The 15,138-nt window shown below is 40.4% G+C and overlaps 1 protein-coding gene across 1 annotated transcript in view; it reads left to right on the top strand.

Moving 5' to 3' along the window:
• The window catches only part of il11ra (interleukin 11 receptor, alpha), a 146,047-nt gene that overhangs the window by 70,024 nt on the left and 60,885 nt on the right, over positions 1 to 15,138 (top strand). Inside the window, 1 exon segment of the mRNA XM_034191793.1 lies at positions 9,939 to 10,035. Within this exon segment, the coding sequence (XP_034047684.1) occupies positions 9,939 to 10,035 (97 nt within the window).

Genomic DNA, 15,138 nt, shown 5'->3' with positions numbered 1-15,138 from the left:
AGTATAAGAGAACTTGTGGAGAGCTGGACATGTCCCAACTTGTCCTCTAACACTCCGAAACGGAGGTGTTCGTTTGTCTCGCTTCATCAGCGAATCGGTCGTGACGCGCAAAGCCTCCGCGCGGCTTTCCATGACAAAATCTCTTGTTAAAAGTGAAATCTGCCGGAAAATGGCTGATGTCCAGCTCTTGTGATAACCAGAGAAAGAGCACACGACGGTCTCGTATCCACAGAGCCATCAGCTTAGAAATGATCCAGTGGTTTGTGCCGCGACGTCGCAGCTCGGAGTGCAGCGCACCGACTGTCCTTAAAGGGGTCCTTAAAGCTGTAGTTAAAGTCCTTATTCTCTGTGAAGCCCGTAAAATTTTCACAAAAAGCCAAATAACTTTTTCAAATGGTTTCCAGGTGCCAGTCTCTAACAGCTTCTGAAAAAATTCTGATGGAAAAAAGTCCTTTTCATTCCGACATTTCCAGACAATGAAAATCCGACGAGGGGGTGGGACCATTCCTTCCACAAGGCGTGCTCACAGGCAAATGACATCACCGACAGACGTGGAAAAACTCACGCATGCGCACGAGGGTTCAAGCATGTCTGACGTAAAAACATATGAATGAAATCCATATAGTTTATAAAAAAAATAAAAAGGACCGTTTCTTTATGGACAGACCTCGTATATCTTGATAGAAGTCTAGTGTAGATAAACATTTCCCATTTTCTGCATAATTTTCCAGAAAAAGGGTATTTGGGTCAGAGAAGACTTTTGCCTCTTTGTCTCATTCTTTAACATTAGATCCTATTATAGACTATCACATAATTCATCCTGATGCATGACATCCTGTTGTCATGCACCAGTGTGTTTTGTCTTTTACATGATTATTTTCTTCTTTGCCTTTTCCTGCTTTTTTGTGATTTTTACCCCACGACCCCACGACACATGAATCACAGCTGAAGGTCTTCATCTCCATTTTAGGGCCTCATTGTTTCAACTGCAGTTTAGAACTTTAGTTTGGCTTGGCTGAAGGCAAACCACTTTGAACGGGAAGCAGTCCAAAACCACCTGCAATACATAACCTGCCAACTCGTGACAAGCTGGAATCCTTAACAACCATTTGAGTCCAGCTTTTTTCCTCCCTTAAGGCTACAGCTTTAAATAAATGCAAAGTTTATGCTTAGTATTTTTTGTTATTGTTGGTTTTTTAGGTATCTTGATGGACATACTGCCCCAATAAAGCTGTTTAATTGAGTTGTCTCTTAGCAAAATACTGTGAGTTACTGTAGTGGAGCAGAGAATGGAAAAATTGTGGTTTTGTTGGTACAAACACCCAGATTTGGTGCCAGATTAAGGTGATTCTTGTGCTGTTAACTGAGCATATCTGGTCGATTGGCCACTTGAAAATCAAGATGGTGGACATTTGTCCACGATGGCTGTCAAAATTATATGTATTTATTAAAATCTCTTTTTGCATAAAAATGCTTATATTTGTTCAGTTAAAATTATATTGGTCAAATTCCATTTAGTTTTATTTATTGTTATTTGTGGTATTTATTGTTTTATTTCACTTATATGCAAATTAGAGTGAAGTTTATTACCTTTAGTATTAATGGTTTCCAACCAATGCGTTTTGAAATTAGCGTTCATCCTCTTGAAAGTACTGCATTTTGGCCTATTAAAAAGTGTTTAGAGTTGCATATATGGTGTTATTAGTGCTGCCAGGTGACAACAAAATAATCTAATAATTGCAAGGTTTGTGGTTAATTAATAAATTAATGCATGTATCATTTTTTTTTTTAAATATTGCCTATCAAATCACAACACAAACAAAGGCTCTCAGAACCACATAAACAATGAAGAAAAAAAAAATCACTCTTAAAAACAACTACATAAATATTTTAATGTATAAATATAAACTGTGCAGTCTATGAACTTTGCAAAAATGGGGCATCATGAACATAGTGGGCATTAATTAAAGTTGCATGACAAAATTATTTTGAAAAACAATGTATCACTAATTAAGGTGGTGTGTGTGTGTGGGGAAGCATACGTCTGAGCGTGTGTGTTTGGGGTGGGGGCATTAAGTCGTCTGAGGTAAATCACAGGATCAGAGGGGGCAGGGTTATGTCTGTTACCCTAACTTTGGGGTATCCTTAGATTTAATGGCTTCAATCATTTTAGAAATTATTTAAATGGGGCATTCATAGTGACTACAGCTTGAGATTTGTTTGATCATGGTCCAACCAGGCAAAAGATTTGAAGCACAGAGATAATTTGTGAGTGCGCAATTAATATCTACACAGGTGAAATAATAATATGCCCAAATGCATTTTTTTACACAAGTGTGGTTTTGGCACCGATCTGACGCCATATGGCACCCTGTGGAATAGTGGTGTAAAACAGATCCATTGTGTTTGGAGGCATTTCTATGCAAAAAGTAATTTTGGCAGCCATCTTGGAAAATAGCTGCCATCTCTGATTTTTCAAGTGCCCAATCAACCAGATTTGGTAAGTGCCACGTGGGAATTATCATGCCAAATTTGGTGGTTGTGTCAGAATTTGCAGCATTTTTTTACTGTAAAATTGACGTTATCGCTCGACTAATGTTGAAGAAAGTTGAAGAAATTGTAACAAAACAAGATCAGTGTCACTGGTTATGGCGTCTTTTTGAGTACAGAAAGGGCAGATGAAAATGCAAAGTTAGTTTGTTTTTTCTCTCCCTATTGCAATTCCAACAACTTGATGTTGAAAATGGCGCGGTTGCACCAGACAAAATACAAACTTTTTGACTTCAAATCTTAACTGCCATGTCAGTCTGCTGTATTTGCCAGCTGTCCTTTGCTGTTAACATGCTGTGCACTTTTTCCCCCTTCCAGGCACTGAGTTGAGCCTCAGTGACATTATTTCTGTCATTGGTGCATACAAGACAATGAAAACTGGATCACAATGATGAGGAAAATTACATCATCATCTGCAAGCACCATCGTGTAGTGTGACCGTTAATATGTGGAGACGCCATTTCCTCCCAGTTCACAGTCTGGACTCTCAAAAACCTCTTGTTTGCACGCCTTTGCAACGTCATCTATCAGGACCTGATGCGTAATCACTGCCTGAAGCGTTCCCCAGCTTTTGAGAACTAAGTTGTTGACTGACAACTGTTTTCCTGAGAAGTTTTCCTCAAATTGACCATGAGCTTTCCAGAGATAATAATCATCTGCCTTTCTGCTTTTTGAACAGGAACTAAATGCCATGAAGGAAGGTGACTATTTTTAATTGAATACGAGGTCTGTTAGAAAGTATCTGACCTTTTTATTTTTTCCAAAAACCTGATGGATTTGAATCATGTGTGCTTGCATGAGCCAACCTTGAACCTTCGTGCGCATGCGTGATTTTTTTTCACGCCTGTCGGTTGCGTCATTTGCTTGTAAGCAGTCTTTGTGTGAGGAGGGGTGGAGTCTCTCATCGTTTTTTCTTTGCAAGGAAATGGCGGAACGACTGAGGCAGCGCGACTGCATCAAATTTTGCCACAAACTGGGCAGTAGTCAGGTGGAAACCATTCAGATTATTCAGATGGCATCACACAGATTAAGGAGCGGTACAACCAGTTTAAAGACGGCTGCACAACGGTGGAGAGCGCGCCGCTGAAACGACCGGATCATTTCCAAAGTGAACGCTGTGGTGATGCGGGACCGTCGTGTGATTATCTGAGAAATTGCAGAAGAGGTGGACATCAGCACTTTTTCGGCACATTCCACTGTGAAAGAAGATTTTGCCATGAAAAGAATTGCAGCGAAATTCATCGGCACGAAGCTGATGGCGCAGCGACAGCGCCTCTGTGATGAAGTATCACAGGACATGTTGTAACATGCCCTGACATGTCCAGCTCGTCCACAATTTCTCGGCTAGTCACACGACTGAAAAGCCACCTGAAAGCCGTCTGAATCTTCCCAATGGTTGACGAGCTGGGCATGTTACATGTCCTGTGAGACTTCAACACGGAGGTGCTGTTGCTGCGCCATCAGCTTCGTGCTGATGAATTTTGCCGCCGCTCTTTTCATGGCAAAATCTTCTTTCACAGTGGAATGTGCCGAAAAAGTGCTGATGTCCACCTCTTCCGCAATTTCTCAGATAATCACACTACGGTCCCGCATCACCACAGCGTTCACTTTGGAAATGATCCGGTCGTTTCAGCGTGTTGATGCCGATCAGAGCACGGCTCGCTCTCCACCGTTGTGCAGCCATCTTTAAACCAGTTGTACCACTCCTTAATCTGTGTGATGCCCAGAGGATCGTCACTGAAAGCCATCTGAATAATCCGAATGGTTTCCACCTGGCTACTGCCCAGTTTGTGGCAAAATTTGATGCAGTTGCGCTGCTCCAGTCATTCTGCCATTTCCTTGCAAAGAAAAAACGACGAGAGACTACACCCATCCTCACACAAAGGCTGCTTACAAGCAAATGATGCAACCGACAGGCGTGGAAAAAAAATCACGCATGCGCACGAAGGTTCAAGGTTGGCTCATGCAAGCACACGTGATTCAAATCCATCAGGTTTTTGAAAAAATAAAAAGGTCCGATACTTTTCTAACAGACCTCGTATTCATGTCATTGCCTCACTGTGTTGTGCTTCTTAGATTAAGCTCTGTAAAAAGAAGTGACACCTGAGATGAAAAGCGTGTGTGCAACACAAGGCTTATAGGGTGCCTGAGTGTGATAAATGGAGAACAGGAAGTTTCCGATGTCGGGCTTCAGTTGCCATGTTTCTGTTTTGAGCTTGACTTAGTTTATCCTGAGAGCTCATTATGAGCTGATAGAATAAGGACACAGTAAAAGGTGTCTGAAGAGAGAAACAGAGCCAGTTTAAGCTAGTATTATTAGGCTTGTCAATGTACTGAAAATGTATAAATATAACAAAAAACACTTACACAGGCACCCCAATGGGCCATTTAACTGATATTAGTTTTAGGTTTTCTGCCACTAATAGTATGGGTGTGTTGGTTGCAGGGTGATTCTTTGGTTTTTACCAACCAGAAGGTGATAAGTTTAGCCTTTCTAACAGAACTTTTAACAGAGACTCACTGAAAAGGCGTCAGAGGGCAGATGCATACCCTGCACACTCTACACAACAAGGAATCTTTCTGTGTAGGCTCTCAGTTGTCCAGGTAGTTTCCATAGTAGAGAAGCTGGAATCTTCGACTGGACTGGGTTGCTTGACGCGAGGACGTTTCGCTTCAAATCGCAGAAGCTTCCTCAGCTAAAATTCTTGCTCTGGAAGTCTGACTTCTGTCTGACTCTTGTAGAGAAGAATAAAACAGAAGCCAACAAAAGCTGGAGTTTTAAACCTAACCAGACCCCTCCTACTGAGAGGCAGACTGCTATAGGCTAGTGACTAAACAATAGCTCTAATTAGCAACTATTGTGCTCTAGTTAGCACACCTAATGGCAGGACAGCTGTCCCTCTAATGATGGGATGGATGCCTTTCTGATGGCTCCCTTGATGACGTGAATGACTCATTACCACGAACAAAAGACTGAAACTCCTTTGACCTGAGTACCCCATTGTAAACAGGGGATAAAGTGTGTCTCAGACCCCCTCCCCGGTTAAGGCTGGGTTTCAAACGTTTCACAAAGAATGCCTCCTTGACCCCTCTCTCAAACCATTTCTTCTCTCTGGCTAATATTTTAACTTCCTTGTCCTCAAACGTGTGGTTAGTGTCTTTAAGGTGGAGGTGAACCGCAGACTGAGGTCCACTGGCACCCTCTCTGCGGTGCTGGTATAGCCTTTTGTGTAAAGGTTGCTTTGTTTCACCTATGTAGTGTTCGTTACAGTTTTCCTGACATCTGATAGAATACACCACATTGCTCTGTTTGTAACTAGGGATCATGTCCTTAGGGTGAACTAATTTCTGTCTCAAGGTGTTAACCGGTTTAACGTAAACTGGGATTTTGTGCTGTTTGAAGATCCTCTGTAGTTTTTCCCCTACTCCTGCTAAATAATTGAGAGACACTCCTCTTCTTCTTGTCTCCGTCTCCTGTCTATCTGGTCTCTTTGTTCTCTGGGACTTCTGCACTTTGCCCACTTTGACTTCCAGAGCAAGAATTTTAGCTGAGGAAGCTTCTGTGATTTGAAGCAAAACGTCCTCGCATCAAGCAACCCAGTCCAGTTGAAGATTCAAGCTTCTCTACAACAAGGAATCATTGTAAAAGTAACATATGCCTGGATTGGTGCTTTTGATTGTGTATGACTTAATCATATGATTTCCATGTGATGTCCCTATGAAGTCATTCATGCTAATCAAAGTTTTTGCTGATCAATATAGCCCACGGATATACACTCAGGTTCCACTTTATTAGGTACACCTCTTCAGTTGTTTGTTAACACAAATAGCTAACCAGCCAATCACATGGCAGCAAATCAATGCATTTAGGTATGTAGACGTGGTGAAAATGACTTGTTGAAGTTCAAACCGAGCATCAGAATGGGGAAGAAAGGGGATTTAAGTGACTTTGAATGTGTCATGGTTGTTTGTCCCAGACGGGCTGCTCTGAGTATTTCAGAAACTGCTGATCTACTGGGATTTTCACACACAACCATCTCTAGAGTTTACAGAGAATGGTCCAAAAAGGAGAGATATTATCCAGTTGTTGATGTCAGAGGAGAATGGGCAGACTGGTTGAATGGATGACTGTGTGATGCTATCATGTCAATATGGACCAACATCTTTATTTAATTTTTGGCAATTTGGCTAAAGCAGATGGTCACCCCACTGAGTTTGCTTTGCTTGAGGTTTCTTCCTATAATCAAGACACCTGAGGGAGTTTTTCCAAACTACTGTTGCCAATGTGCTTACTCAAGAGGCACATAAGATTATTAGGCTGTATAAATCCACTGAATGGAATTGAATGTCCTTTGAGGATCCACAATCAACAGCTGTTGTCCAATTACTTTTGGTCCTTTAAATTATGCAGTGTTCACATCATCATGCCACGAGGAATTAAGGCTGTTCTGAAGAAAAAAGGGGGTACAATCCAGTGTTAGCAAGGTGTACCTAATAACGTGGCCGGTGAGTGTATATCGGTTTGGCTGATTAACATCGGCCAATATGAGACTTTCACAAACATATCAGTATTGTTTTTGTTTTTTTTCCTGATATGAAAATATTTACTTTAGCAAATGCACTTGGCTTTTACAAACTGTGGCATTGCATAGTGTACATAAAAATGTACATAAAACTGATTTTTGCACAAAAAGACCCCTTTAATAATTATCTTTCTTACTTGTCCCTGGAAAGTTAAAACTTCAGTAAAAATACTTAATGAATCAAATATTTTTGAAGGTTTAGGTTTAACAAATACATGGCTATGTTTAATTAATGATTGTGCAACACAAACATTGGGTGGTTCACACAACAGAATCACATTGTAGGCATCATTTTTACAACCCCTGGCAAAAATTATGGAATCACCGGCCTCGGAGGATGTTCATTCAGTTGTTTAATTTTGTCGAAATAAAGCAGATCACAGACATGACACAAAACTAAAGTCATTTCAAATGGCAACTTTCTGGCTTTAAGAAACACTATAAGAAATCAGGAAAAAAATTGTGGCAGTCAGTAACAGTTACTTTTTTAGACCAAGCAGAGGGAAAAAAATATGGACTCACTCAATTCTGAGGAAAAAATGATGGAATCACCATGTAAATTTTCATCCCCAAAACTAACACCTGCATCAAATCAGATCTGCTAATTAGTCTGCATCTAAGAAGGAGTGATCACACCTTGGAGAGCTGTTGTACCAAGTGGACTGACATGAATCATGGCTCCAACATGAGAGATGTCACTTGAAACAAAGGAGAGGATTATCAAACTCTTAAAAGAGGGTAAATCATCACGCAGTGTTGCAAAAGATGTTGGTTGTTCACAGTCAGCTGTGTCTAAACTCTGGACCAAATACAAACAACATGGGAAGGTTGTTAAAGGCAAACATACTGGTAGACCAAGGAAGACATCAAAGCGTCAAGACAGAAAACTTAAAGCAATATGTCTCAAAAATCGAAAATGCACAACAAAACAAATGAGGAACAAATAGGAGGAAACTGGAGTCAACATCTGTGACCGAACTGTAAGAAACCGCCTAAAGGAAATGGGATTTACATACAGAAAAGCTAAGCGAAAGCCATCATTACCACCTAAAAAGAAAAAAACAAGGTTACAATGGGCTAAGGAAAAGCAATCGTGGACTGTGGATTACTGGATAAAAGTCAAATTCAGCAATGAGTCTCGAATCTGCATTGGGCAAGGTGATGATGCTGGAACTTTTGTTTGGTGCCGTTCCAATGAGATTTATAAAGATGACTGCCTGAAGAGAACATGTAAATTTCCACAGTCATTGATGATATGGGGCTGCATGTCAGGTAAAGGCACTGGGGAGATGGCTGTCATTACATCATCAATAAATGCACAAGTTTACATTGATATTTTGGACACTTTTCTTATCCCATCAATTGAAAGGATGTTTGGGGATGATGAAATCATTTTTCAAGATGATAATGCATCTTGCCATAGAGCAAAAACTGTGAAAACATTCCTTGCAAAAAGACACAGGGTCAATGTCATGGCCTGCAAATAGTCCAGATCTTAATCCAATTGAAAATCTTTGGTGGAAGTTGAAGAAAATGGTCCATGACAAGGCTCCAACCTGCAAAGCTGATCTGGCAACAGCAATCAGAGAAAGTTGGAGCCAGATTGATGAAGAGTACTGTTTGTCACTCATTAAGTCCATGCCTCAGAGACTGCAAGCTGTTATAAAAGCCAGAGGTGGTACAACAAAATACTAGTGATGTGTTGGAGTGTTCTTTTCTTTTTCATGATTCCATAATTTTTTCCTCAGAATTGAGTGATTCTATATTTTTTCCCTCTGCTTGGTCTAAAAAAGTAACCATTACTGACTGCCACAATTTTTTTTCCTGATTTCTTATAGTGTTTCTTAAAGCCAGAAAGTTGCCATTTGAAATGACTTTAGTTTTGTGTCATGTCTGTGATCTGCTTTTTTTTCTACAAAATTAAACAACTGAATGAACATCCTCCGAGGCCGGTGATTCCATAATTTTTGCCAGGGGTTGTATGATCGTTATGTCGATGCGAAAATGACTTTATAGCGAGTTAAATTGATAAGAAAATATATACGAGTACATAGCTGTAATAATGACAGTGTCTACGCTACAGTGTTAATCTAAACTTTGCGGATGCACCAAAATAGTTCTTGATTTCCAGATTCATGGATATTTGGATTTATTTGGTCGCTGTTATTTTTTATTTACATTATTAAAAAATACTTCTGGTTTAGCTGAGGTCTCTTTGGTCCGGCAGCCCGCCAGGCCTGTACTAGTATAGTGGAAGTACTAAAGTTACCTTAGCAGTTCAACAGTTAAGCATGAATGTCTATATTCAACACTGGCAAACTGAAAGGGTCATTGTTTTTGGAAAGGTTTGTTCAGGAAAGAAATTTTATTATTTGTCTTTTTTTTGTTCTTCTTTTTTTTCTTTTTTCACTGAAATGTTTTTTGTATGTTCGAAAGTCCAGCACCAACATTTCCAATGGTGAGAAGGAAACATTGATAGTTCTACTGTCTTGAATATTTCCAGTGGTAACACAAACCTATAGTCAGTGAACGGTGCAGTTATTTATATCCAAAGTTCTGCTACACCTTTCAAATTAAACACATTACTAGTAGTTTTTCTTCTTTGTCTTCTTGTCATTATTATCCTCTTGGAATTCACAAAAGACGCTCAGCCAAAATGTTTTTGTATTTCAGTCACCAGATGCAGTTAAACTGAGTGATGATAATAAATGTGCTGATGTTCCTGCCAAACTTTTAGAGTTTGGAAAAAACTTCTAATCATTGCATCTCCTTGTTCACTCTTTTATTCTCTTGCTGTCATTGCAGATGCCAGGCCTTTTGTCCAGTCCTGTGTGTCTGACAGTCATCTGGTTTTTATCTTGGATGCTGGATCCCAGTCCTGCTCAGGTTTTGGCTGATGAAGGTAATGCACCATAAGTTCACATGAGAAGACTCCATTAGAGCATAGGCAATGGACTCCATTGCATCTGTGGTGCAAATTTGATTAGAATCCATGAAGTAGTTTTAACTTAATCCTTAAAAGCCTATATCAGGGGTGCCCAAGATCGGTCCTCAAGATCTGCCTTCCTGACACTCTTAGTTGTCACCCTGTTCCAACACACCTGAATCCAATGAAAGGCTCATTAAAAGCCTGCTAATGAGTCTTTCATTGGATTCAGGTGTGTTGGAACAGGGTGACAACTGAGAGTGTCAGGAAGGTGGATCTCAAGGACCAAACTTGGGCACCCTGGCCAATATAAAGTAAAATCTTGATCCAGAGTCCGGATCTGAATCACCTCAAAAATTCAATGGAGTCGTCTATGGCCTAATATTTATCTGTAGTGAAAATTTTGTCAAAATCCATGCTGTAGTTTTGACGTAATTCTGCTAACAGACAAACAGACAAATAAATAAATGCAGATGATTTTATGTTGTCCTCAGTGGACATAATAACAAATCAATTTTCAACTCAGTTTAGTTTGTTTTTGGATGATGATAAGGACAAGTCCTGGTGCTAATGTGAACCTGCTTATGTAAGGCTTGTCTGAATTTTGCGCCATACTCTGCACCCAACTTTAGACCAGGCTTTTGTTGGTTCATGGGAAATTCGTTTTCTGCTGCCTCACCATAACAATCCACCAGTACTGCACCTGATCATACTCACAGATGAAAGTAGATTTGCTTCTTAAACAGTGTGGCTTCTGAGTTAAATATGACATTTCTATTGATTGAAAATGGGCAGTAATGCTTGTGCTGTGCTCTGTGCAAGATAGGGCCCGTATAGTGCTTGCTTATATACATAAATGTATGTAATGCACAGCTCCTTGACAGGTATAATTATTGAATGTGGCGCTGATTCCTGCAGTGCAATAGCACTTTAGCATGTTTCTTGTAAAAATAGTCAGTCATAGCGACCCATTACAAACAAACAAACATTGCAAGGTGGGCTGTTTTGAACATTGACATAACAGGGCTGTGAAAACTCTGCGGATCCGCGGGATTCCGCGGATTTCATCATGGGGAGGTGGGGCGGGGTGTTAGTGATGTACTCTTTAATGAATGAATGAATGAATTTATTTGGCACACAAACTCAACAATAATCGTGAACATCACTGAGTTTTTAAAATGCTTATCGCAAAGCGTTCTCTTTCTTTACGACATTGTGTACGTTTTATAAGTCTGCGGACACTGATCTGTGTGTCATAGATACAAATCAGTTTCCCTCGGATCCGCAGAGTTTCGCGGAGGAAAAATGCTACTCAAAGCGTAGCCGTTACAACAGTTGTCGTAAACCAGGACTGGTTGGTCGCTGCGGTGACGCTGTGTGGCTCCTGTGCAACGCCACAGCTAAACTTAGCATGTGGACATCCCAAACTTTTAGAGCTTTCAAGTTTTTAAAAGAAGATTTGTGCAGCATGTCTGTGTCACGGACCGACGTCGCACAGAGAGAAGATGCCAAGAAAGACTGTTTGAAAAAGTCTTATAAGGACAAGAATCTGTGGAATTGTCGCTGACTTCATCAACACACCTGAAAGATAAAAGAAACGGGAAAAGTGAACTGTGCCATCAGGAAACACAGTAAGAATTTTTATCTCTCTGGAAAATAAACATTGTGCTGTTCAAACAGGATTTTAGACAAGATTATGTGACTTTTTTCACTAATCTAGACTTTCTTTCATTGTAAAAAAAGACATTGTGGCTTTGAATGGATTTAGGCTGCATGAATTTACACAAGAATATGTGACTTTTTACTATAAGGTATGTTATTGATATTTTACCATGATTTTCCAAATATTCAACGTGCTTTAGCTGTGGTTTTTGAAGTCTTCATAAATTTCATTAGTTTAATTGTTCTGAGCTAAGGCATATTTTGGTTTACAATTAAAAGGAAAATCATTCCAGGTCCTACATCCACATCATGTTCTGTTATTTCAACATGATCACTGATAGGTCAAATAAAAGGTTGAATATAGGATCATTTAAATATCCACTAATTTTGAGATTTGTTTTTCCAGGAGATGCTGAAAAAGTGTCATTAGATAAAAATTTAATTCTGGGCCCCCACAGGGCCTTAGACCCTGGCTCCTGGGGAGCAGTACCCCAGACCCCCTGCAAATTTTCCTCAGATTTCACACTTTTCATTTCACAGCCCTGCATAAGTATGTACTCTCAATGCCCTTCTAGCCATGTGACTGTCTTGGTTCCAATATGCATATTGTTTTTCTCATCAGGTCCTCGTCTTCTATAATCACCCAAGCTAGTCGCGCCAACAAAAAGAGCGATCCCTCTCCACGCTGTACATATAGCTGTCAAACTTTCCCCTTAACATTAATTTTACTCACCAAGTCCAACTTTTCTTTTTTTTTATTGTTTGGAAAGTGCTGAGTTTCATCCAGCTTGCACTTTCTGCGTCCAGCTTGCCATCTGATTCCAATGTTAGAAGAAGCTCGCAGCCTTCAGGTGTGCATTAGCGTGCACACAGTGTGTGTGTGTGTGTGTACACAGGTCCTTCTGCCAGAGGCAGAATCAGATATGAGTGGAACGCTGTGGGTTGGGGGAATAACGTGCTTCACTGCCAATAAAACATGAATACACACATTCAGAGCAGCCAAGTCTTTGCACTACAGCGCAGCCTCAGGACACACACAGAAACAGAGGGGGGTGGATAAGAGGAGGCTGGAAATACTGTTTCAATTAGGGGGACCGGGGGGGCTGAGCTCCCCTACAAGCAACATAAGCCTGTAGGCTTATGAAAAATTCATCTGTTATTCATCAGTATTTAAAACACATTATGAAAGTACAGTGATTGATAATGAATCATCTCTTGAGTCTTTTTGTCTCTTCTGACACTGTGGGTGTGTCTAAAGTGCCTTTATGCTTGATGTTGTTAAGACAACAGTGTGAAGTGCACCCCGCAAATTATGTATTAATTGTGGGCATGCTTGCGTGTATATATATTTTTTTGTTTGTTTGTTTTTTGGCACATCGCCATGTCATGGCAGTTTACATAGATTTTTTTTTTTTAGCTTGGTGCAAGGTGCTGTGCAGTACTTTCAGTGAGAACTTGCTCACTACTGCCACCTGCTGTTTAGGAGGATTTAAGAGCCAGTTTTTATAAGAATCAGGCAGGTTTCTATTAGAGGGTAATTCATGACCCCTTCAGATATGTCCCCAAAAAATTTTATGGGTAGATATATGTTAGCAAGAAACAAAAATCACATTTTTAATCCTTGATAGGGTCTGCTTTTTTTAGGGAGTCCTGGAAATTTGCGGTCAAAATGAGCCAAAATGGCAAAATCACAAAATTTAGGTTTTCAAATGCTCATATTTCCGTGCGCCCTGAGTGAGCCAAATTGATTTTCATTAGTGTTAGGCTATTGGGTATGGACTCTCCAAAAATGTGAAAATTTTGGCGGCTGACACAGGGCGCAGCCCATAGATGGTGCTGCAAATCGCTATTTTTTTGTAATTGTGCACATTTTCACAGGGGCAGTGTGGCCTTTTATGCATGTAATGATAGATTAGGACCTCTTAGTTTGATTTCAATGAAAGTTTTGGCAGCTGACTTTGGGCACACAAGTATAGGAGGCGCTTTTTGCCGCCAAAATGCGAAATTACCGCTTTTTCGCAAAGTGATTTCTCCATGCGCCCTAAGTCAAAAGTGATTAAATATGGCTCATATTGTCACTCAGCATCTTTAGTTTCAGTGGTAAAGTGGCTGGTTTTGGTATTGACCCTTTTTGCACCGTTTTTGTTGGACCGCTTCATGAAGAGGCCAAATATGGTAACTTCCTCTGATTTTCATGAAACTTGCAGAATTTGTTCCCATAACACGGTAAAGGGGCCTCTGTAAGTTTGAGTGCAGTGTGGCAAGCCATCTTGGCTGTAGGTTGCCACCTGGTGGCCAGATAGGAGTTCCTATAACGTGCCATCACACTGAAGGATGCACACCACAGATGATGACACCAGAAAAATCACAAACTACGAGCAGGAGAAGTCACCCCAGACCCATGATTTTGTGTAAGACTGGTGTCCTGCTCCAATTATGGCCGTTGATATGGGGAAATTGTAGCGTTTGCTCGATAAGGCGCATTTCTGTTGATTGATATAGATGGAATTTGGCCAGCCATCTACTGTGGCTGACATTTTGGCCATGTGGCCCATTTCTCTGTGCATGATCTGGCACACAGGTGTCTGAGTGTTGAGGACCCTAGTAGCTGGAGAAGACCAAGGGGATGTCCATGTTTCACCTGGCTGCAGCAGATAGATGGTTGTTTTAGAGATGTGGGAATGGACTGGTTGTCTGCCTGGGTGCTTGCCATCCAGGACCGAGGACAGTTCCATGGTGCTGTGGATGCGCCAAATCACAGCACCAGACCATGCTTTCAAACTTGACTTGTCTACTGTGACATCACATAAGATGACATCTTGGAAGACAAATTTTACATTTATACTGGTTGGCTATAACTACCATATTTTTGAAGCACATGTCACTCTGGATTATAAGTTGCACCTCTCAAAAAATGACTCCTGAAGACTCAAAAAACATATATAAGCTACATTGGTGTAAGACGTGTCTTCTTTTTTTTTTCTGTATGTGGAGCTCACTTTTTCACACAGGTACTCAGTAGATGGTTAAGGTTTCGGACTTGAGATCAGATGATCCTCTGTTCAAATCCCAGCCTGACTGGAAAATCATTAATGGCCCTTGGGCAAGGTTTTTAATCCCCTATTGCTCCTGGTGTGTAGTGAGCACCTTGTATGGCAGCACCCTGATATTGGGGTGAATGTGAGGCATTATTTGTAATGCGCTTTGAGCGTCTGATGCAGATGAAAAAGCGCTATATAAATGCAGTCCATTTATTTTGTATTTATGAAGCACTTTCACTCAAAGTGCTGTACAGGCAGTAAAAACAAAACACAGACAGTAAAATACAAAAAAAAAAGAAAAAAAAGTTAAAATTAATTTAAAAAAAAACCCTCAAGAACCATAACAAAAAGTAAATAAGTGGGTCTTTAGCTTTGC

The sequence above is a fragment of the Thalassophryne amazonica genome, chromosome 17, assembly GCF_902500255.1.
Source record: "Thalassophryne amazonica chromosome 17, fThaAma1.1, whole genome shotgun sequence".
NCBI lineage: Eukaryota > Metazoa > Chordata > Actinopteri > Batrachoidiformes > Batrachoididae > Thalassophryne > Thalassophryne amazonica.
The sequence above is the reverse complement of the archived record's forward strand: the minus strand, read 5'-3'. Positions and strand labels throughout refer to the sequence as shown.